Here is a 24,788-nt window from a genome sequence, read left to right on the forward strand (position 1 = left end):
GGGACTTACTCCTAAGTCAGGGTGTGTGCAGGATTGCATCCTAACACTCAGAGTTTTGCAGCTGGATTCAGCTAAGGGTTCATCAAGGCTTCCACTTGTCCCACCTCTTTCCCCAGGAAAACCTTCTCTTTAGTGCTGATTCAGAGCAAACGTCAGGTAGGTTTTCCACAAATTGATGTTTGTTCCGATTCAGCTCTAAAGAGCAGGTTTCCCTAGAAAGCATGGAACAAGCAGAAAACCTCCCAAGTCCGTACTTTCTAGGCATTGAATAAGCGCGGACAAGCCCTAACTGGCCTCTCCAGCAGAAAGCTGTACAAGAACTTTCACTAGTTTTCCACTCTTTTCCTCCCCTCGCTTGCCCCCCACCCAATTGGTTCGGGTAGGGGAGAGAATCTCCAGAATGGCACATGGGAGGGGGGGAGAGAAGAGAACAGACCGTTCCATCAGGCGAGCAAAAACGCTTGTGCTGACAGAGCAATCTGCTTAGCGCTGCTTCGAATTCCCCTCTATATTTTATACCAGCAGCTAAAGCCAGCCTTCAGCAATTAGGGGATAGATATAGATATATTAGCACACAAACACGCATGGTCATAATATTTAGTGGCCAGGCGCGGCCCAAGACAGTATTTGTGCTGGAGGGGGGCGGAATCCAAATGATCCCCTGCTCGTAAAAAATATTATAATAGTAAGTAAATAATTGATGCGCCACTTTTAATGCTACCTTAAAATCTGCTGAATAAAAGGGACTGATTTCTCCTGCTGAACTGTAAGCAGTGGCATAGCGTGGGGGACGGGGGGCCATGGCCCTGGGTGCAAATTTAAGGGGGGGCACAACCAGACCCACCCCCCCACAACAGGTTTCCTCATTGAGGCTGGAGCTATAGGGAGCCAAGCCATGCCTGGTCTGGGCCTTTGGGGTTGGGGGGCAACTCCTTCTCCTCACGACTGGTACACCCCTGAGAAAGGAGGGAGGGAGAGGAAGGCAGGAAAGCACTGCTGGAGCTACATGCATTGCTCAGAGCACCTCTGCAAGGAGAGGAAGATAAGGCGACTCAGGAGCGTTCCTTGCTTTGCATTTCTGTCTTATCTCTGCTCCCAGGTTGGGGCTAGTTTGCAAGGAGAGACTCCCTTGATTAGACACTGGCTGGTGAAGTCCACCAGGGGGCGCAACACTTGCCCTGGCCCGGGTGCTCGCAACCCACGCTATGCCCCTGGTTGTTAGAGTGTCTTAACATCCGAAGTCTGCAGCCAACACTCTCCTTCCTAACCCTCATTTGGTTATGTGAGACCCTCTCTAGTGAAACTCACAAGGGATTGCCGCCTTCTCCCTAGGCAGTTTGTCATTCCTTCACAAACGGTCTTGATCCGACACAGAAAGCATAAGCCAATGAATCTGTGCGATTGATCCATTCATTTATTCTCCACAAAAGAGTTCAAAAAGCAAGCTACCTGGTGCCATCACTTGTAAAATATGACTCAGCCCCTTCAAATACAATTGGCATGAAACATCTGTGTCCATCTTCTGATTCCAGTTTAGGCATAACGTGTTGGGGGAGGATTTTACTTATAATGAATTATTTGAATTATAATGAATGGAGCAAATTCAAGAGCATTTTGCATTTATCACAACTGTTAACACACCAGAGCTATCCGAAAACAAAAAAGCTAGAAAACCTCCCTCCAGGTTCATTGGAACTGGATAGAGACATTAATTGCATATATGCATGAGGTTTTTTGTTATGTAAATAGCACTCCTTATGGGCAGTATCTGGGCCATGGTAGAGGGGGAGTTTAACCCGCCTGGCGTCACCGCCAGCTCCGGGTCCAGGAGCCACCCTCAGGAGCGTTGGCTTGTGATGTGTGCGATCGAGACTTCAAACCAGTTTGGGGTGATGTTTCGATTCCATCGCACAGTCCTACTGCCAAATATGAGGGACCCGGGTGGCGCTGTGGTCTAAACCACTGAGCCTCTTGGACTTGCCAATCAGAAGGTCAGCAGTTCGAATCCCCAGGGTGGTGAGCTCCCGTTGCTCTGTCCCAGCTCCTGCCAACCTAGCAGTTCAAAAGCACACCAGCATGAGTAGATAAATAGGTACAGCTACGGCGGGAAGGTAAACGGTGTTTCCGTGCACTCTGGTTTCCATCATGGTGTCCCGTTGCACCGGAAGCAGTTTAGTCCTGCTGGCCACATGACCCGGAAAGCTGTCTGTGGACAAATGCCGGCTCCCTTGGCCTGAAATCGAGATGAGCGCCACAACCCCATAGTCGTCGTTGACTGGACTTAACCATCCAGGGGTCCTTTACCTACCTTTAGCTTACTCCCAAATAGTAAGACCCAAGTGGCAGCACCACAGGGCTGTTGTGCATCAGCTGGGCAAGGAAAGGGGTGGGGAAGGGTCTCCTAGGCAACCCCTTCGGCACACTAGCTTCCTCACCAGGTTGCCAAAACCCACCCTTCTGATATGACCTGTTGTAGCAAAGCAAGTAAATGGAGGCAGCTTAATCCCTGCTCTTCAGGGAGCGATGAGATCTTACTCTTGCCTCCTTTCCCACAGCTCTGTCCTTCTGTGTTGACCATTCCCAGCTGCTTAATGTCATTAAAGCTCCCTGTGCACAGCGGGAACAGGAGTTGCAATAGCAGCCACCTGAAACATCAAACAGCCACAGGAGAGAAAGGAGCCCAGGTCTTTTTAAACAGCAGAGGGGGCAGCACCTTTCTAAAGGAAGCAGACACATTTGCTTGGTAGGTCTTGTCTGGAGGTGGGGGGAGAGGAAAAGGAAGCCTTGATGGGAGATATTCATGCTAGCAAATGATGAGATCTCCTTACCAAGGGTGCTAGAAGATTGTTCCACCAGCCAATCTCCCCTAAAGGCCCAGTGCACTAGCAGAAGTCACTATACAGGCTTCTGCTCGTGGAACCAGTTGGTTGAATCCAGCCTGTTGTGTCTGATCCCAGGAAACAAGGATACCAGTAAAAGTGGCCGTTGTTTTGTTTTTAAATACTAGGTAAAGGTAAAGGGACCCCTGACCATTAGGTCCAGTCGTGGATGACTCTGGGGTAAAGCTCATCTCGCTTTATTGGCTGAGGGAGCCAGCATACAGCTTCTGGGTCATGTGGCCAGCATGACTAAGCCGCTTCTGGCGAACCAGAGCAGCGCACGGAAACGCCGTTTACCTTCCCGCCGGAGTGGTACCTATTTATCTACTTGCACTTTGACGTGCTTTCGAACTGCTAGGTTGGCAGGAGCAGGGACCGAGCAACGGGAGCTCACCCCATTGTAGGGGTTCGAACCACCTAAAAAGTAAGAGATGGATAATTGCTGTGAGTTGCAATCCTATGTATGCTTACATAGAACTAAGGGTGGAAGTTTAGGATTGCAGCCTTAGGCTACGGTAGGGGAGAAGTAAGCCTCATTGTCTGGTTTCAGTGGCTGCAATTGAACCTTGCTTGCCCTCCTTCTACCTGCAGAGGTGGGGCAGGTTGTAATTTGTAAGTATAGATGCCCTACACCAGGTACCACTAATGAGGCAGGAAGAAGCCCATTGAGAGTTTGATACTTCCATCTCACTGGCACTCTAGGCATTTGCAGAGCTTTCACTCTTGATTTGTTTGCAAGGAGGCTAGGCAATGGTTGTGTAGACACTATACATTTGAAGCTCATTCTTTCCCTCAAAGAATTCTGGGCACTGTAGTTTGTTTCTAGGAATTGTAACTCTGCAAGGGGGTGAACTACAGGGCCCAGAATTCCTGGAAGGAAAGCAAGCACTTTGAAGTGCTTTGAACATATATTGTGTACACAGCCAATGTTTCATCAAAGCCATTGTTATCCCACACTTTCCGGTGCGTTTTCCTGTCACTTTCCTTACTGCAAAAAGTCCAGTCTTTGCAGGAAAAGCGTGTCTGTTGCACAAGACCTCGCAATCAACTGCAATTGCGTAACCTGAAATTGCTGGTTTGTGATTGAATCCCCACCCGGATATAGTGACAGGTTGAGATCACCCTCTGTGGATGTGCTGAAGACCTACAGAATAGATACGTCTTTCAGGACAGTGTGGGGGAAACGGGAAAAGTAAAGGAGATCCTATTACAAGGAATGAGCTAATCCTACCTGATGAGTGCTTAAGCCTGTCTGGGTGTGTTTTTTGTATGTCTAGGACAGACATGAGTCCTTCCTTACAGAGGACAGTCCTCTGTGTGCACAGCTCTCCGGCCCAAGCCCACTTCAAAAATAAATTAAATTAAAAGGAGAGCAAGGGTGACTCTGAAGTTGCTTTTCAGTGCCATCACCCAGACAGCAGACAGATCAGCTGGTCACATTATGGGGAGCTGGGATTGTATTTCTACTCCTATTGTTGTTGTCAATTCTAAATTTGCATCTATGCAGATGAATTAACCTATGCAGATTTTATGCACATCTGCCTACTTTTGCCCTCTTCTTTTTTAAGTTTAGTTGGCTGGATAGCTCAGTTGTTTAGAGCATGGTGCTGATAATGTCAAGGTTGCAGGTTCAATCCCTGTATGAGACAGTGGCATATCCCTCAGTGTTGGACTAGAATGATCCTCAGGGTCCCTTCCCGCTCTACAATTCTAATAATAATAATAATAATAATAATAATAATAATAATAATAATGTTATTACTTATACCCCACCCACCTGGCTGGGTTTCCCCAACCACTCTGGGCGGCTCCCAACCAGATATTAAAAACATGATACAGCATTAAACATTAAAAGCTTCCCTAAACAGGGCTGCCTTCAGAAGTCTTCTGAAAGTCAGATAGTTGTTTATTTTCTTGACATCTCACAGGAGGGCGTTCCACAGGGCAGGCGTCACTACCGAGAAGGCCCTCTGCCTGGTTCCCTGTAACCTCACTTCTTGCAGTGAGGGAACCGCCAGAAGGCCCTCGGAGCTGGACCTTCGTTTCCGGGCTGGACGATGGGGGTGGAGACGCTACTTCCGGTATACAGGACCGAGGCCTATTTCATCACAGATACGAATGGGCCGAAAAAGCAATAGGTTGCTGTCAGTCTAGGAGTTAAGGCTAAGGGTTATATCCAACTACATCAGGGGTTGCCGACCTTTGTGGACCAGGTGTGACATTTTGAGTTTTGAAAGTGTGCTGGCGGCATCAGTCACGATATGGATGCCAGGGGAGTTATGGCATAACACAAAATTAGAGTGTTCCCCCACTTACGTGGGGGTTACGTTCTGGGCCCCCACAGGCCTAAGTGAAATTATGTAAAGTGGGCAGCACCCCACTTTAATAGGGAGGGCACACAGGGAGGCGAGAGAGAGAGAGAGAAAGAGAGAGAAAAGGACTCATGTGTGCAGCAATCACCTAATGTGCCTTCCCTCTCTCACTTCTGGGCAGTGGCCCTGAGCAAGGGAAGTCTGATCAATTTATTTATTTAATTCGCAACAACCCTTGTAAATGCAATCGCACACAAGTGGAATGTACATAAGGGGGCTGCCTGTACAATCGCCGCGAAGCTTTCCCCCATGGTTGTGTTTCCTTTTTTTTTTTTATAAAATTTTTATTGGTTTTACAGAGTTTTTTAAGAAAAACAAACAAACACTTAAAAAGACAAACATACACGTATAGTTTCAAACATATTTTCATAAACCTCTTTTCTTTGACTTCCCCATACCCCCCCTCTCTGCATCCCAATGTCCATAATTCAACAAACAACTCCCAATTATTACTTTCCAATCTCTGTCATCTTAGTCCTCTTTTGTATTCTAACCTTATATCCCTGTACCCCTTTGTTTCTGAAAACCACAACATTTTAACATTCATTAAGTTTATAGTAGTCCTTAAGATAACATTTAAATTTTCTCCATTCTTCTTCCACCGTCTCTTTTCGTTGGTCACGGATTCTGCCTGTCATCTCGGCCAATGTCATATAGTCCATCACTTTCATCTGCCATTCTTCCAGAGTGGGTAAATCTTGTGTCTTCCAATACTTTGCGATGAGTATTCTTGCTGCTGTTGTAGCGTACATGAAAAAAGTTCTATCCTTCTTTGTCACCAATTGGCCGACAATGCCCAAGAGAAAGGCCTCTGGTTTTTTAGGAAAGGTACATTTAAGTACCTTTTTCATTTCATTATAGATCGTTTCCCAGAAGGCTTTAATCTTCGGGCATGTCCACCAAAGGTGGTAGAAGGTACCTTCAGTCTCTTTACACTTCCAACATTTGTTATCGGGCAAATGATAAATTTTTGCCAGCTTGACTGGGGTCATGTACCACCTATAAACCATTTTCATAATGTTTTCCTTTAAGGCATTACATGCCGTAAACTTAATGCCGGTGTTCCATAACCATTCCCAGTCAGCTGACATAATGTTGTGTCCAACATCCTGTGCCCATTTAATCATAGCCGATTTAACTGTTTCATCCTGTGTATTCCATTTCAGCAACAAGTTATACATTCTAGATAAATTCTTAGTATTGGGTTCTAACAGTTCGGTTTCTAATTTTGATTTTTCCACCTGGAAACCGATTTTCCTGTCCTGTTTGAAAAATTCCACTATTTGACGATATTGAAACCAATTTTGTACTTTATGTTTCAATTTCTCATGACTTTGTAGTTTGAACTTATCTCCATCCTGTTCTAAAATTTCCCAATACTTCGGCCATCCGACCTCCATATTGAGTTTCTTCACTGCTTTAGCCTCCACTGGTGACACCCATCTAGGGGTTTTATTTTCCAATAGATCTTTATATCTTATCCAAACATTAAACAATGCTTTTCTGACAATGTGATTTTTAAAGGCACTGTTAACTTTGTCATACCAAAGATATGCATGCCAACCAAAAGCATTGTTAAAACCTTCCAGATCCAAAATGTCCGTGTTCTCGAGGAGCATCCATTCTTTCAGCCAGCAAAAAGCTGCTGCCTCATAGTACAATTTTAAGTCCGGCAGGGCAAAAACCCCTCTTTCTTTAGCATCTGTCAATACTTTAAATTTAATTCTGGGCTTTTTGCCCTGCCAGACAAATTTCGAGATATCTTTCTGCCACCTCTTAAAACATTCCATCTTGTCAAGAATCTGCAAGGTCTGAAACAGAAATAACATTCTAGGCAATACATTCATTTTGATCACTGCGATTCGGCCTAACATTGACAATTTCAAATTTGACCATATTTCTAGATCTTTTTAAATTTCTGACCAACATTTTTCATAGTTGTCCTTATACAAATTCACATTTTTAGATGTTAAGTAAACCCCTAGGTATTTCACCTTCTTGACCACTGTCAAACCTGTCTCCTCTTGAAATTTCTCCTTTTCCATATCTGTTAAGTTTTTCCCTAAAACTTTAGTTTTTTGTTTATTCAACTTAAATCCAGCTACCTGGCCAAACTGTTGTATTATTTCTAAAACCTTTTTCGTACTAGTGTTTGGCTCTTGCAAAGTCAATACTAGATCATCTGCAAACGCTCTTAACTTATAATGTTTAGCTCCGACCTGCACACCTTTAACCTGCTGGTCATTTCTTATCATGTTCAGCAGCACCTCCAGAACTGAAATGAAAAGTAATGGGGAAATTGGGCACCCCTGTCGTGTTCCTTTTTCTATCTTAAGTTCCTCAGTCACAACATTGTTTACAATAAGTTTAGCTTTTTGTTCAGAATATATTGCAGCCATACCATTCTCAAAACCCTGGCCTACCCCCATCCCATGAAGATTCTTCCTCATAAAACTCCAAGAAATATTATCAAAGGCTTTCTCCGCATCCACAAAGATCAATACTGCTTTAGTGTTTATATTCACCTCTAGCTTTTCCAGAATGTCTATTACATTCCTTACATTATCTGCTAGGTGTCTTTTAGGGAGAAAGCCTGCTTGGTCCTTATGAATCTTCTCCATCAACACTCTTTTAAATCTTTTTGCCAAAATGTCTGCAAAAATTTTGTAATCCACATTAAGCAATGATATTGGGCGGTAGTTCTTAAGTTGGGTCTTTTCAGTCTCTGACTTTGGTATGAGTGAAATATATGCTTCTTTCCACGATTCAGGTGCCCTTTTTCCCTCTAGGATCTCGTTACAAACTTCTCTTAATGGTTGAGTCAGCCATTCCTTCAGTGATTTGTAGTATCTGGAAGTCAGTCCATCTGGTCCTGGAGATTTGCCCAATTGCATATTCTGAATGGCAGCCTCTATCTCTTGTTCTGAGATTCTCTGGTTCAGATCCATCTTGCTTTGATGAGAGATATTTTGTAGTCCATATTTTCCAAGGAATTTGTCTATGTCTTCTTCATTTTGCGGGCCTTGAGTGTAAAGTTTTTTGAAGTAGCTCAGAAAGCAGTTTCTAATTTCATTGGGTTTAGATATATTTTTTCCATCCACCTCTAGGCTTGTAACTGTATTTAATTTCTGCCTTTTCTTCAGTTGCCATGCCAAAAGTTTGCCACATTTATTTGCTGATTCAAAGGTCTTTTGCTTCATTTGCTTTATCTTCCATTCAATCTCTTGGTTCATCAATTCCATATATTGTGTTTGATATAACTTGATCTCTCTTAAAATGTCCTGAGACTTTGGTTTTGTTCTTAATTTTCTCTCTCCTTCCTTTATCATTTCCAAAATCTTTTCTTTTTTCTCATTTTGTTTTTTCCTCTTTATTGAATTTTGTTGAATCAAAAATCCTCTCATCACCGCTTTACTTGCATCCCAGATCACTCTTTTCTCCACGTCGGTCCTCAGATTTATTTCAAAATAGTCTTTTAGAGTCTTTTGGGCCTTCGTGAGGATCTCCTTATCTCGAAAGAGGGTGTCATTCATTCTCCATCTAAATTGACCAGTTATTGTAAGTTTCATCTCCATCTTCACGGCGTTATGGTCGGAGCAAGTTTTTGGGCAGATTTCCACTTTCTTAATCTTTGGGGCCATACCACTAGTAATCCAAATTTGATCGATTCTGGTCCAGGTCATCATTGCTTGGGAGAAAAAAGTTCCCTCTCTCTCCAGAGGGTTCCTTGTTCTCCATATGTCTATCAAGTCCATATTTTCTGTCATTTCAAAAAAAGTCTTAGGAAGCCTCCCTTCCTTACTAACTGTTAGTCTTTGTGCCTTGTCCATATAAGTGGAGACCACGCCATTCATGTCTCCCATGATTATCATATTGTAATCCAAATAGTCAGTCAGGGTTTCATGAAGTCTCTTAAAGAAGTCAGATTTGCCTTCATTTGGTGCATAAATTCCAACCACTAAAAATTTTTCTCCTTGTATTTGTATCTCCACTGCCAGGTATCTCCCTTGTTCGTCCTTGAATATCATTTTTGGGGCCCATTTCTCTTTCACATATATTACAACTCCTCTTTTCTTAACTTTATCTGATGAAATAAATTCTTGTCCTAGCCTTTTATTTATAAGTAGTCTCCTGTGGGCTCTAGTTATGTGAGTTTCTTGCAGACATATCAGGTCCAATTGTTCTCTGTTCAATATATGAAATACTTGTCTTCTCTTCAGAGGCCCATTGAGCCCATTACAATTCCAACTAAGGAATTGCAGAGCCATCTTATTATTTTTCTAGAACTCCTCCAACAGCTCCAAGTTGTTGCTCTTCTTCTGATGGTGGTGGTTTTTGTCCAATCGAGAGATTCAAAATCTCTAGTGCTCTCCTCTGTTCTGCAAGTACATCCACAGTCCCCTTCTGCAGGTCCTCCTGATTTCTTACCAAAAATTTGTCCTTATCTTGAATTGTCTTTATTTTCACCTTCTTTGCCTTATAGTCAAATGACAGTCCTTGTGGGAACTCCCACCTGAAGCGGATGGAATTTTTCTTTAACAAAAGAGCCAAATCCTTGTAGAAGTTTCTTAAATCCAAAATATATTTTGGAATGTCTTTAAAGATCTGTACAGCTGAATTTCCAATTTGCAAGGCCTTTTCAAAGTGTAGTCCTAATATTTTGTCTCTTTCCTCCTTGGATCTGAGTGTGATCAAGCAGTCTCTCGGGGTCTTTCTGTCTTGCTTTTTACCCAATCTAAAAGCTGTCGTGATTTTAAATTCCTCTTCCTCAAGGTCCCAACAATCCACAAACTCCCGTGTCAGATATTCCACAAGATTGTCTCTTTCATTCTCCGGAATCAGTCTTAATTTCAAATTTCTCTCTTTTCTCTGTAAGTCCCACAAGGCCAAAGTTGCATCATGCTCATAAACCTTCTTAGCAATCGGCTCTAATTTCTCTTGTGTCTCTCCAGCAGTAGCTTTAGCATCTTCGGCAATTTGACGTGTGGTAGCGTTTTCCTCCACCAATTTATTTATAGATTCTGTGTTCTGGTTTAGTCTTACTGATATTTCTGTTAATTTTTGTGTATTCTCTGAAGTCTGTTTTGTCAAAGACTCCAAAGTTTGGTTTATCTTGAGCAGAGCATCTGTCACAGCTTCCATAGAGGCAGCTGTTCCTTTTTCTTGTCCTGTTGTTCCTGCTGATCCGGCTGTTACGCCTGAAATTGAGCCTCTTTTCTTTGTCTGTTGCTGCTGCAGCTGTTGTTGTTGTTGTTGCTTGGTCTTGGCTCTTGTGACTATCTCTTCTTGTGAGCCACTCATGTCAAGGTCAGTTCCCACGGGATCTGTTCCCCGTTGGAAAATTCCACCGTCTTAGGCCGTGCCGAACTTTACTTTATCCTCTAGGGGGAGCAAATCAAAATGGCCATAGAACAGAATATCCAAATACGAAAACAAAGGAGAATGCCCAAAGATGTAAAAAAGGAGATTAACACAGTCAAAGTCAATGTTGGTAGAAACTTATAACTTTAGATTGCCACAGTTGCCCAATTTATACTGTTTCTTCTTATAATGTACTGTAGCCAGGCACTGTGAAAACTTTGTATCACAGTATCACTTTGCAGGAAAAAGTCAGTTCAGTGTCCTAAAAGAGGCAAGCCGTTTCATACTTTCAATGGGTGAGACAGCAGAGGATTTTTACTTCAATTAAATCGTGCAATTATTAATCTCATTCACCTCCCCTCTGCCTTGCTAGCTAGAGGGGAGATCAAAGGTCTAAATGTCCGGTTTAGCTGATCAAAGAGCGAGTTTCAACGGATGCAAGTTTAGAGTTCCGTTGCTTTCACTTTCATGCAGTCGGGGGGAGGCAGACTTCCTTGATTTAAATCTCCCCGTTTTTAGCCCAATTTTCAAAATTTAAAGGGTCCCGCTTATTTTCCAGCTCTTACTCACGGGAATTCAGTCCGAATTTTCTTTTCAGGAAGGAATCGGCGCTCTCCGCTTATGGCGACGCGGCTTCACTTCGCAGGCTGGGTAGCGACTCTCAGCACCGCGCTCACTCCCGATGTCGATCCGTAGCCTTTAAAAAGGCTCTTTCACGGTACCGGGGGGCGCAAAGGTGCCCACCGAGTCTCCTTGTTCTCAGGCTTCAGCGCCTGGGATTTTAGGGGTCCCCCGCTCGCCGTAGCGGGTAAGACCCGAACTTGCGAAGCAGTCCTTCTCCGGAGCTCGGAGGTAGGACCGCCATTAAGCGCTGGCACCGACCGGAAGTCCCCATGGTTGTGTTTCCTTATGAGAAAATGCTTAACCTGTTGAATTTCTGTCTGGAAAATAAGTAAGAAGCAGGAAAAGCGTTTTGACGAGGCGGGGATGGTGGAAAACAACAGGCAGAAGCGACAGGCAATGCTCATTTCACAGATATTGTGCAGATAATTTGCACAGGGGTGCTGGGTTGGTGACCCCTAACTAAGTCCTACTTAGAGTAGACCCACTTGAATTAATGGACCTAACTCAGTCGTGCCCTTTAACTTCAGTGGATCTGCTCTTGAGTTGGACTAACATCAGATACAACCCTATATTGCTACTGTCTGAAGATCGGAAATAGCCAATTTAATCTCCTACCTCTGGTCCCAGAGACACTGACCCCCTACCTTGCCTACGGAGTGTTTATCCTGTGTCATAAGCAAGCAAGCCTTCATCTGATAGGTCAGGTCATTTTGGGGCCTCGTGGCCCCTTTAAGAAAGAGTTGCATGCTCACAGAAGCAGACACTTGAGCTGGCTGATCAATATCGCAAGAGTCCCCTTTCTGTGGGCAAGGACAGCGGAGGTGACTCTGAGATCCTCTCTGGGAACCCAGACAGAGTTCAAGGCTAAACTTTCCTCTAAATTTAAAACAATCTTTCTGCTGCTGCAGATCTCCTGTAGTATATTGTATATTATAGCATATAAAGTGTGTCTTTCGGTTGCCTGGGGACCTTGGGCAAGGGAAGGGGGTTAATTAAGAACATAGGGATATAGACTCATATAGGCAAGCTTTTAATGTTTAATAGACTATTGTATTTTAATATTCTGTTGGAAGCCGCCCAGAGTGGCTGGGGTGGGGAAACCCAGCCAGATGGGCGGGGTATAAATAATAAATTATTATTATTATTATTATTATTATTATTATTATTATTATTATTATACTATTATTATTAATTTGAATTAATTTTATAATGAATGATTTTAGAGTGTTGTGTTGTGTTGTACTGTTTTATTGTTGTTAGCCGCCCTGAGCCCGGCTTCGGCTGGGGGGGGTGGGATATAAATAATATTTTTATTATTATTATTATTATTATTATTATTATTATTATTATTATTTATTAATTAGAATTGTCGAGTTGGAAGCTGTTGGATCATCCATTTCAACCCCCTGCAATACAGGAATATGCAGCTGTCCCTTACGGGGATTGAACCTGCAGGTTCCAACTGATGGTTTTGGTTTTATAACAAAACATTGAACATAAAAAACCCTCACTATACAGGCCTGCCTTAAGATGTCTTCTCAAGGCTGCACAGTTACTTACCTCCTTGGCTCAAGGGTCGCATAACTCCATACCCTCCAACATTTCTCCAATGAAAATAGGGACGTCCTAAGGAAAAGTGGGGCATTCTGGGATCAAACCAGAAACCGGGACGGCTTCTGTAAATCTGGGATTGTCCCTGGAAAATAGGGACACTTGGAGGGTCTGACAAAGGGAACTTAATATTCTCATCCTCAGGGGTGTGACATGCACACATATCCCTGGTGTGCGTATAGATTTGCCACCCTCTCTGATGGATCATGCATTCTGTATTTTGCGCTTTCCTTCTGAGTTCTTAAAGCCCCTTGTTCCATCATGTGGCCTTTCAGAAACGTCTCGTTTCCTGCTGGTATCCCCTCTGGTGGCCATAATTGGCAAGTGCATGCCGTACCCCTCCTGGACCCATCGAATTTACTGCATTTGCTGCCGAGATGAAGACTACTGAACCATGAATATTGCTCAAGTGGTTTAAGAGCCGCTATCATCAGCAAAACAACCTAGTTAAATAACTCGCTGGCAATAAGCCATAATTGCTGTGCCTTTGCTATTAGGTGTTGTTAATGTTTGAGTAAGTAAAGGCTGTAAAATATGACCTTACAAGGGAGGACATGCAGTAATTGCAGATAACAGGGAAGCAGCGGCAGGGTGGATATGCCAATATCGTAGGTGCCAACTTCCTGGGGCCCTGGGTGCCCGAGCACCCACAAATTTCAGTGCCAGGGCCATGCACGCTGCATGGCACCCACGGCCCCGGGCATCCACGGTTGTGTACCAGGCCTCCACCCACCACAAATTATGTGCACAAATTGATGTTTGCTGGTTTGTACATATAAATGTGCTGTACATGCATAGATATACATGCCTTGTTAGCAGTTCCAGATTTACGTATAAGATAAACAAGCTATAGCTTAGGGTCCCACTCTCTTGGGGGCCCACCAAAAATGTAAAGGAAAAAACTGGATGTTTAAAAATAAAAAACAAATAAAATAAAACCTACATACAGCAACAGTGTTTTGTGTTGTGTAGGCTCCTATGATGTAAGTAATGGGGCCCACCTGCTCGCCTGCTCCCTAAAATACCACTGGTTTGCTCATTTCTATATATAGGGTGTAAGGGACACGAGTGGCACTGTGGGTTAAACCACAGAGCCTAGGACTTGCCAATCAGAAGGTTGGCGGTTCGAATCCCCGCCACGTGGTGAGCTCCTGTTGCTCGGTCCCTGCTCCTGCCAACCTAGCAGTTCGAAAGCACCTCAAAATGCAAGTAGATAAATAAGTACCGCTCTGGCGGGAAGGTAAATGGCGTTTCCGTGCGCTGCTCTGGTTTGCCAGAAGCGGCTTAGTCATGCTGGCCACATGACCCGGAAGCTGTACGCCGGCTCCCTCGGCCAGTAAAGCAAGATGAGCGCCGCAACCCCAGAGTCAGTCACGACTGGACCTAATGGTCAGGGGCCCCTTTACCTTTAGCAACAGGGACCTAATGGTCAGGAGTCCTACATTCTTCATGAACTGGTTGCATGGCAACATGTGCAAATGGCTTTAGATACCTATTAGGTCCATAAATTAGCATACAGCATATATTCAACAGGGACGCGGGTGGCGCTGTGGGTTAAACCTCAGCGCCTAGGACTTGCCGATCGCATGGTCGGCGGTTCGAATCCCTGCGGCGGGGTGCGCTCCCGTTGTTCGGTCCCAGCACCTGCCAACCTAGCAGTTCGAAAGCACCCCTGGGTGCAAGTAGATAAATAGGGACCGCTTTATAGTGGGAAGGTAAACGGCGTTTCCGTGTGCGGCTCTTGCTCGCCAGAGCAGCTTCGTCACGCTGTCCACGTGATCTGGAAGTGTCTGCGGACAGCGCTGGCTCCCGGCCTATAGAGTGAGATGAGCGCACAACCCCAGAGCCTGTCAAGACTGGTCCGTACGGGCAGGGGTACCTTTACCTTTACCTTTATATATTCAACACAAAAATCAGCGGCATTTTGTTGTTGACAAAGGACAGCTGGACATTTAAAGGGCCCCATTAGTTTCAGTAGCTTAGGGCCTCATCAAACCTATATCCGGCTCTGATTGTTAGCAAAGGGGAGCCAGTCCCTTTGCCCTCTCGCAGAAATGTCCCTATTTTCCAAATGCCCCAATGTCCCTATTTTCCAGGGACCATCCCAGATTTGCAGGAGCTCTCCCAGGTCCTGATTTGATCCCAGAATGCTCCTATGAGGATCAGCTACAGTGCTCGGGGATTTCCAGTTTAGAAAGAAGGTGATTATGAGAGGGGGTCGTGATTGCTTCATAGTGTGGAGGAAGTGGACAGAGACTTTTTTTATTCCCCTCTCTCACAAGCACTGAACTGCAGGGTTATCCAGTAACGCCAGCACCAGACAACAGGAGTGCCTTCACACAGAATATGATGAATGTACGGAATTTGGTGACACAAGAGGTAATGGTGGACAGGGCCAGCCCAAGACTTCTAGCTGCCTGAGGCAAAGGACAAGTTCATGCCCACCTCAGTTCCACATTTAAATGTTGGCTGAACTGGCAGAATAATCTTACTTCAATGTTGTTGTTTAGTCGTGTCCGACTCTTCGTGACCCAATGGACCAGAGCACACCAGGCACTCCTGGCTTCCACTGCCTCCCACAGTTTGGTCAAACTCATGCTGGTAGCTTCGAGAACACTGTCCAACCATCTCGTCCTCTGTCGTCCCCTTCTCCTTGTGCCCTCCATCTTTCCCAACATCAGGGTCTTTTCCAGGGAGTCTTCTCTTCTCATGAGGTGGCCAAAGTATTGGAGCCTCAGCTTCAGGATTTGTCCTTCCAGTGAGCACTCAGGGCTAATTTCCTTCAGAATGGAAAGGTTTGATCTTCTTGCAGTCCATGGGACTCTCAAGAGTCTCCTCCAGCACCATAATTCAAAAGCATCAATTCTTCGGCGGTCAGCCTTCTTTATGGTCCAGCTTTCACTTCCATACATCACTACTGGGATAACCATAGCTTTAACTATACAGACCTTTGTTGGCAAGGTGATGTCTCTGCTTTTTAAGATGCTGTCTAGGTTTGTCATTGCTTTTCTCCCAAGAAGCAGGCGTCTTTTAATTTCGTGACTGCTGTCACCATCTGCAGTGATCATTGAGGCCAAGAAAGTAAAATCTCTCACTGCCTCCATTTCTTCCCCTTCTCTTTGCCAGGAGGTGATGGGCCCAGTGGCCATGATCTTCGTTTTTTTGATGTTGAGCTTCAGACCATATTTTGCACTCTCCTCTTTCACCCCCATTAAAAGGTTCTTTAATTCCTCCTCACTTTCTGCCATCAAGGTTGTGTCATCTGCATATCTGAGGTTGTTGATATTTCTTCTGGCAATCTTAATTCCAGCTAGGGATTCATCCAGCCCAGCCTTTCACATGATGAATTCTGCATATAAGTTAAATAAGCAGGGAAACAATATACAGCCTTGTCGTACTCCTTTCCCAATTTTGAACCAATCAGTTGTTCCATATCCAGTTCTAACTGTAGCTTCTTGTCCCACATAGAGATTTCTTAGGAGACAGATGAGGTGATCAGGCACTCCCATTTCTTTAAGAACTTGCCATAGTTTGCTGTGGTCAACACAGTCAAAGGCATTTGCATAGTCAATGAAGCAGAAGTAGATGTTTCTCTGGAACTCTCTAGCTTTCTCCATAATCCAGCACATGTTTGCAATTTGGTCTCTGGTTCCTCTGCTTCAATGCAGGCCACTTCAGCTCTGCCACAGTGGGCAAGTGGGGACTCAGGGAAAACAGCTGAGGAGAAGCCCCCGGCAATGCCCAACCCAGCATTTATCACCCAAGGTGGTCACCTCACTCTGCCTAATGATAGGGCCGGCCCTGATGATGGACACCAGCTTTGATGCCTTTGAAAGGGTTAAATACGTTCCTGGAAAATACGTCTATCAATGACTATTAGCCACAATGCCTGTTATTAGGAATGAGGGGGACGAGCTATGGTCCTCTAGATTTTTCTGGACTACAACTTGTGCCATCTTCAAGACATCAGACTCACCATCATGATGAGTGTATGGGAAACTCTTTGGAAAGCTAACCTAAACTTTACAGCATGTTACACCATCAAAGAAAACATGGTGAAAGTGCAGTTTAGATGGTACCTCGCACCACCAAAACTCTCCAAGATGTATAAAAATATTTCAGACAAATGTTGGCAGTGTGGAGAAACAAAAGGAGATATGTACCATATGTGGTGGACATGCCGAAAAAGTAAAGAGTTCTGGAACCTCATTTATGATGAGATGAAAAAGATCTTTAAATTAACATTCTCAAAGAAGCCAGAAGCATTTCTGCTTGGAATTCTAGGCAGTAATATTCCAAAAAATATAAGAGAAATCTTTGTATATGCGACAGCTGCTGCCTGGTTACTAATTGCATCAAATTGGAAAGGGGGGAATGTACCAACAGTAAGGGAATGGCAGAATAAGTTACTAGTTACTTAGCAGAAATGGCTCAATTGACAAATGGGTTAAGGGGAAATACAAAACAATCATTCACTCAAAAATGGGATATGTTCGAGAAATACCTACAAAAATATAATAATGACATAACATCTATGGCAGCGTTTGAATAACCCTTGTGTAAATCAAACATTAATAAAGAAGGAAAAACGGTACGATATGTTATAAGAAAGTATTAGAAGATATATTAAGAGTTAGGTATTAAGTATAAGTACATTCAATGTTGTAAATGTAAAGTACACTGGGAAACGGCAGGAAGTCTCTTTTGACATAGTTTAGTTTATTCTACTTTAGTTTATTTTTGTTAGAAAGTACAAGAAAAGAGTCCATATAACTACAAGTTAAAATCAATATTTAATGGTATAATTAAGATGATTATTATTATTATTATCTTTTCCTTGTATGTGAATTTAAGATAGTGTATGATATCCATGGATTTCAATTAATAATAATAATAAAATGAAGAAGAAAAAAACTTGCGCCATCTTTGAACATTGGCCATGCTGGTCTGATGGGAGTTAGACTTCAACAAGAGCAGGAGCGGCACAGGTTCCCCAATCTATATGAGCTCTCCAGGTTCAGAGGTGGTACATCACCAAATGCCTATTGCTGAGGAGCAAAAGTTGCAGAGGGATGCTGTCCTCAAGTCTCACTTGTTGGCTTCCCTGAGCTCACGGGTTGCCCACTGTGGTTCTCAGGGTGCTGGACTAGGCAGGTCTTTCGACTGTTCCAGCAGGGCTCTTGTCTTACTTGGTGAAGGGCAGATTGCAATTCATAACCTTGCCCCAAAGAATCAGAAGTCCCAGTAAAATAAGAACAGATACAAAATCTTATGAAATATGCAGCAATGGTGAAGCTTACCAAAAGAATAAGAAATCAAGATAACAGAATTTTTCTAAAAGAATATAAATGGTTTATTGAATATTTACAGATAAATTATAAACAGATGAAAACATTAGCAGGATCATTGTAATAACCTGCAGTTTTATAAGAGTATATATTTACAGTAGATGGTTAAATGAGCAATTAAATAAATTTGGATAGGCAGACGATATTTAAAAAGAAATTTAAGGAATCAAAGAAAGAGGGGGAAGGAAGTCAAATTTTGAAATGTTAAATGGATTGTAAAATCAGTGAAGCGTATAAATTTGAAATGTATAAATACAAAATTTGGAAAAAAAAGATTGCAATTCATACCCCACCCCAATAGACTCTTGACCTCGTTGTCTACAGCGGAAATAAAATTCTTGCACCAATTGAACCTGTAATAATGATTGGGGTTACTCGTGCGTAAGTTGCCACCACTCCTGGCTAGGTTGGCTGGTTAAACCTTTTCTGTCTGGACAGCCCTCCACTTCGTGGCTGTTTCAGTCGCTAGCAGAATCCGTCAGTGGGCGTTTCTTAAACCTCTTCCAACATAAAAGTTGTTTGACGCCAAGTCTCCTCCTACTCTCCCTGCGCGGAAGTCTTCTGCGCAGGGAGGGTGTGGGTAGCGGAGGACCCGTGCTCTCCCCGCTGGTGTCCGGCGAAGAGTCCTGGAGCCCTCTCGCCGATTCCCCCATCTGCCCCCCTTTATCCCTGGTGTTACGCTGATTTCCTTCCCCAGCTGATGAGCTGCTTCTCTCCCTGCTGGGCCCTTCTCCAGCATAATTTGGGAGCCTTGCCTCCGCCTCTGGCTCCAATGTCAGTTCCCTGACAGAACCTTTGGCAAAATTTCACAACTGGAATAGGACTTTCTGGACATTTTCAAATTTCACTTTTGACATTTAACTTACGCCAGCTCAGGTTTCCATTGTTGGTTCTCCTTGCTGGGTCAGTATTTGGTTCTACAAGAACCCTTGGTCCTCCTAAGGGGGAGACCCACCTCCACCTTCCCCATTCCTAACCTCCCAAATCCCTAGATATTGCCCACTGCATCCCTTTTGTATGTGGGAAGATCTCTGACTTCACTTATTCTTTGCTGTATATAAACTACTGTATATATACATTCAGTAGACACTAGGTGGCAGCATCGCCCTACAAAAAGCTAGCACTACTAAGAAGAAGGAAAAGTAAAGTCCCGGCTGGACAGCAGTGCCTTATGGAACCCCGTCAACACCCAGGAGAAGGAAAATGCCCTCAAAGCAAGGAGCAACCTTAAGTGTTCGTTAGATTTGTAGCCCATCTTTCAGAACGGTTGTTGAAATTAACGGACTTAGCTGAGATGGCGAGATTGACCGGCTTAATCAGAGAAAAGTCCTTGTTGACATTTACTAAAGCCTGAAAAACTCTCATGGACTTTTTGCGTGAAAAAGAAATAGTGACGTTTGAATTTGAGGATTGAAGACAATGTTTGTTTATAGAAAGTGGCGTTGTTGAGTGTTGTATTTAAGTGGATGGAGTGAATATTGTAGGCAGACAAAGAATCGGAAGTTCTTTAGTTTCTGAACTTTATTTTTCTTTCTCTCTCTTTTAATCCCTTTTCTATTTCTTTTTCTGGATCTCTTTCTCTCCCCCCCCCCTTCTCTCTGTTTTTATCTTATTTAGATTAATGTTTTAGTTTGGACAAGATATTTGATATTAAGCTTCATGTTCCTCTTTATAAACTCTAATAAAATCATTCATATATATATATATATATATATATATATATATATATATATATGCTTTCGTAGATTTTCACGGGTACAGGAATGCAGGTTTTGGTGTCTTCGGGTGTCTTCCCGTGTAAGAGTTGGGGTGTCTAGGCGACGTTTCGACGAGGTCTCACTCGTCATCTTCAGGCTGGTGCTTTCGGCTTCTTGTTACTGGAACAGAGCAGGATCTCAGTGTTTGAGTTCCTATAAATACTGTGGAGGGGGTGTGGTGTATAGCCTCCAACGTTCTGGGCAGAGAGGAAGTTCCCAGGTTAGTGTGTCTTTTCTTCTTTTGTTCCTTAATTGCTTGAGAGATATCTTGAGTGATTTCTTGAGTGATATTCTGAGTACCACTTAGGTGGGTCATTAAGTGTGGATTAGTTGCTAAAGCTTTCGTGTCTTGACCTCTTGAGCTTGTGAAGAGTTTTTCTGAGAAGATGGCTGTACTGCACTTAGTTGTGCTCTGGCTTGGCTTCGTGTATAGGGGCGAGCTGTGGTTTTGTGCCCTGTGCCAGCCAGATCTGTGTAGGGATTGCAGGGGGGTGCAGTATCCGGAGGTGCCACTATGGTTTGGCTACTGGATGGTGTCTGTAATTTATCTGTGGAGAGGGTCTGGGTTTGGGTCTGGTGTGGTTGATTGGTGATGGCGTTCTGTGTGCCTCTGGTTCTGGTGTCGGTTTTTGTGGGGAGGGCTAATTTCCAGATGTCTGGCAGGCGGGACGTGTCGTCACGCTTGTTCATGTTGTGAGGGTGTTTCTCTATCTCGATGGCTTCCATGATTATTCTCTTGTGGTGATGTTCCATGTTAAAGAGCAATTTGGAATCTGCAAAATTAATTTCGTGTCCTGTTTCTTTCATGTGTTGGAAAAGAGAGGAAGTTTTTTCTTCTTTTTTGACGGCATTCTTGTGTTCTGCGATACGATATATATATGATTTATATCCCACTTTTCCACCACATTGTGACCAAGGCGGGTCAGCGCTGTCACAATAATCTACCAGAGTTCTTTGAGAGTGACAACAATCATATTAAAACAGATGATCTGGTTGATAAAGTGTACTTGGTCTATCAAAAGCCTGTTGACAACGCACTTCGCCAAAGACTCCTGAGTACGCTTAGCAGTCATGGAATCAGAAGAGAGGTCCTCTTGTGGATTGGTTAAGTCGCAGGAAGTAGGGATAATTGGACAGTTCTCCCAATGGAGGGGCCTAGAGTCCCACAAGGATCACTATTAGGACCTGTGCTTTTTAACTTGTTCATAAATGATCTTGACTCAGGGGTGAGATTCGAGGTGGCCGAGAGGGTTGATGGTTCAGTGTTGATGAAACAAGAAGAGATTGTGAAGAGCTGTTGTCCTCAACTGGTAGATAAACATGCACAGGATTGTGCCAAGAGACTGCCTGTCTGAGCCCCTTGATTTCCGGTTGCAGTGAATAGAAAACAAACCCTGCGTCGTCTAAATTAAGTTATGATCCTCTTGATACTCCCTGATCATGTAAGGGACCCCTGACCGTTAGGTCCAGTCGCGGACGACTCTGGGGTTGCAGCACTCATCTCGATTTACCAGCCAAGAGATCTGGCATACAGCTTCCGGTTCATGTGGCCAGCATGACTAAGTCGCTTCTGGCAAACCAAACCAGTGCATGGAAACCGCCGTTTACCTTCGCGCCGGAGTGGTACCTATTTATCTACTTGCACTTTGACGTGCTTTTGAACTGCTAGGTTGGCAGGAGCAGGGACCAAGCAACAGGAGCTCACCCCGTCGTGGGGATTTGAACCGCCGACCTTCTGATCGGCAAGCCCTAGGCTCTGTGGTTTAACCCACAGCGCCACCTGTGTCCCCCCTGATCATGTAACTATGTGTAAATAGCACTCCTGCCAATATCTGGGATCCCTGCCACAAATACAAGGGAGCTCACCTTCCAGGCTGCACCTGCTGCACTGTGCCTGCCCCAGCTTGTGGGTGCACATAGAGGGGGGGGAGCCAGTGCAGTAGATGTAGAGACTGACCAGCGCATGGCATGCTGACGAGAGGGGGGCCATGAGTGGATGTTGTCGCAGGGGTGGGGAGGTGGTTGCTGCAGACGGCTGCAGCCAAAGAGTTTAAGGGCATTTGTTGCTAGCTGAGAAGCAGCTCTTCAGTCAATTGAGCTGGCAGCAGGGGGGCAGGGCTGCACTTGGACTTATCTTGCTGACTCTCAGGCGCCATTTCCTCCCAAACCACATACATGCTATCTCTCTCTGTCTCTGTCTCTGTCTCTCTCTGCCTCTCTCTCCCTCTTCCAGAACCCTAATATCTATGTCTTTTCCCTCCTTGTCAACACTTCCCATCCCAAGCTCCCGCCTCTCTCTCTTGTCTCTCTGTCTCTCTCTCTCCTTTGCTATTGCATCTCCCTGGATCTCCCCTCCTTGCCGCTCTCTCCCTGCCTCTGGCATGCTCTAGGTGGCACTTCCGATGCCTGAGCCAAACAGCTCCCCCCTAGGCACAGCCGCCTCTTTTGGAACCCGTAGATGCTGCGAGCCGCTCCTGCCCAAGGAAGCTGCAGGCAGACGCGCTCCGCATCTCCCAGCTTGGCCTCCCTCTGACAGTCGAAGTTGAGCGAGAGATCATTAGGAAAGAAGCAGGGAGATGAGCTGATGTGGCGAGGAGTGCGGACGGGAGACAAGCTCGAGGGAGCTCCTCTTCAACCCTCTTCTTGGCGACATGGAAGGCAGCTGGTCTGGTTGTGCCACCCACCCGCCTCTCTTCTATCTCCTGGAGCAAACGAAGTTCCACGGGCTCCGCCATGTCCTCTCGGGACACCGGTCGTGCCCTCGCCGGGCCTTCTGGCTCCTGGCGTTTCTGGGCTCTGTGGCCTTACTCGCCACCTGGTCCTCCAACCGCATCCGCTACCTGCTCTCCTGGCCTGTCCACACCAAGGTCCACCTCCTCTACGCCCGCCAGCTGACCTTCCCAGCTGTGACCCTCTGCAATAACAACTTGCTTCTCCTGCGGCGCATGAGCCGGCCAGATCTCCACCTGAGCGGCTACTGGCTGGGGCTCCTCAACAAGGATCTGCAGCCCGTGCCGGCCGTTGGGGCCGTGATCCGGGACCCCCGCTGGCTCTGGCTGGGGAGCCTGCTCAACTTCTCCCACTACCTGCCGCCTTTGCCGCCACAGGAGCAGTCCACGCGGCGCTTGCTCGACAGGCTGGGTCACCAGCTAGAGGAGATGCTCCTCTCCTGCCGCTTCCAGGGCGAGCGCTGCGGCCCCCACAACTTCACAACTGTGAGTCAGGGCAGGGGAAGGGGGGCCTTGGGGAGGGCAGCTGCCCCACCGGAGCAGGGGGTGAGGAAGGGCAGAGCGTTATAGGTGGGATGGGCCTTAGAGATGCGCCGTGTACCGTGCAATTGCAGAACGGCTGTTTCAACATGGTCCCTGGGCAAAGGGCCCTCAAATTTTGCCATGTCCCCAGAAGGTGCGAGTATCTCCTTGGCAGCCCGCAATGAGAGGTCGGCGCCAAATGCATTAGGAATTGTTGAGGAATAAAAGGTTTGCTTCTTTGCAGAGCTGTGGCAGTCTTTTCATGCTAACGTGTGTGTGTGTGTGTGTGTGTGTAACAATAAGTTAAGACTGTGTTCTGCCCGTACATAGTTTGCAAACATATAACTTGGCAATGTGTGGTGCACCATTTACTGTTTTGGGAATTTCAGCAAGTTTCTGGCTCTTTTGAATGTTAATAGCATGCAGCCAGAAGTGGGGGCTCAGTGGGCCTTTGTGGTTAGAACAGGAGGATATATTTCACATCTCCCAGCCCTACCTTTCCCCCCAAGAATTCCACATTATTTCAAAGCTCGAAACCTGAAAGCAGAACATATTATGCAAAAATAGCCACAAGTATGAATATTTGTTGAATTCCATAATTTAATCTTGTTTGCAAACTGGAGCAGAGTTAGTCCAACTCTAGACTAAGGAGGTGGCTGTCTAACTACTTAATGGGACGAGAGAAAGCAAAGGAAAGGGAACAGAGTATAGGTAAAGTAACCAGGATGCAACCCAGAGATTTGCCCCTTGTACTTCTGAGTCTGCTGCCGAAATCAGGCGAGGCAGCCATGACTCCTCCCAACTGTTTTCTTCCTCTCCTTTTATTGGCTCCTCACACCTGCCAGGTGAGCTGCATACCTAGGGTGTGGATCCTGCTCACTACAGGGGAGGGGATGGACGGAAAGGAAGGGGGCAGGTGTCAGAAGCTGCATTTTCTAATTCAGACAGATTTCGAGGCACAAGAAGAATTTCTGGATTATAACCTGCCACCACTAAGTATGGGATGATATGATGAATAGTTGGAAGATTAGTATTGTAGCAAGTGTGTTGATAGAGGACTATCAGAAATGCTACACCCACAGACCTTAAATGATGAGTTGCAGGTTGCAGCCTATGCGTGCTGAAAACAAGGAGTTGTTAAAGTATGGCTGCTCAGCCAGAATTCAGAATTAAGAGTTCTCAGTGTCCCTGGCATCTGTTCTGCTGATAAGGGGCCAAGGGTGTTCTGAAACAAGAGGCACCCTTTATAATGTTCTTGGACAATTTAGGAATGTGGGTCACTCCCTTAAGGGGCACCAGGCAAATCTAAAACGATGGTAACCGAGAAGCAGCATTTGAAAATCAACAGCATCCCATTGATAGGTCCAGTTTAATACCCATGTTAAGAACGGCTGAACTCAGTGGCGTAGCGTGGGGGGTGCAGGGGGGGCCGGCCGCACCGGGCGCAACATCTGGGGGTTAGGGGGCGCAAATCCACAGGTTAGGGGGCGCAAATCCACTGGTTAGGGGGTGCAAATTACTTGCCTTGCCCCGGGTGCTGACAACCCACGCTACGCCACTGGCTGAACTGGTTCTGCCTTGCTGT

General features: G+C 45.1%; 1 protein-coding gene across 3 annotated transcripts in view; it reads left to right on the forward strand.

Annotated features, from left to right (window-relative positions):
- The window catches only part of ASIC1 (acid sensing ion channel subunit 1), a 232,981-nt gene that overhangs the window by 177,243 nt on the left and 30,950 nt on the right, over positions 1-24,788 (forward strand). Inside the window, exon 1 of one of the 3 annotated variants that reach the window (XM_083490148.1) lies at positions 22,150-23,167. The exons of the other annotated variants lie outside the window; for them this stretch is intronic. Coding sequence (XP_083346274.1) covers positions 22,604-23,167 — 564 coding nt within the window. The 5' untranslated portion in view covers positions 22,150-22,603. Of the gene's footprint in view, positions 1-22,149; positions 23,168-24,788 lie in introns of those variants that run through there. 3 annotated transcript variants of the gene reach the window in all.

The sequence above is a fragment of the Podarcis liolepis genome (genome assembly GCF_965112155.1).
Source record: "Podarcis liolepis genome assembly, chromosome: 2".
NCBI classification, from domain to species: Eukaryota; Metazoa; Chordata; class Lepidosauria; order Squamata; family Lacertidae; genus Podarcis; species Podarcis liolepis.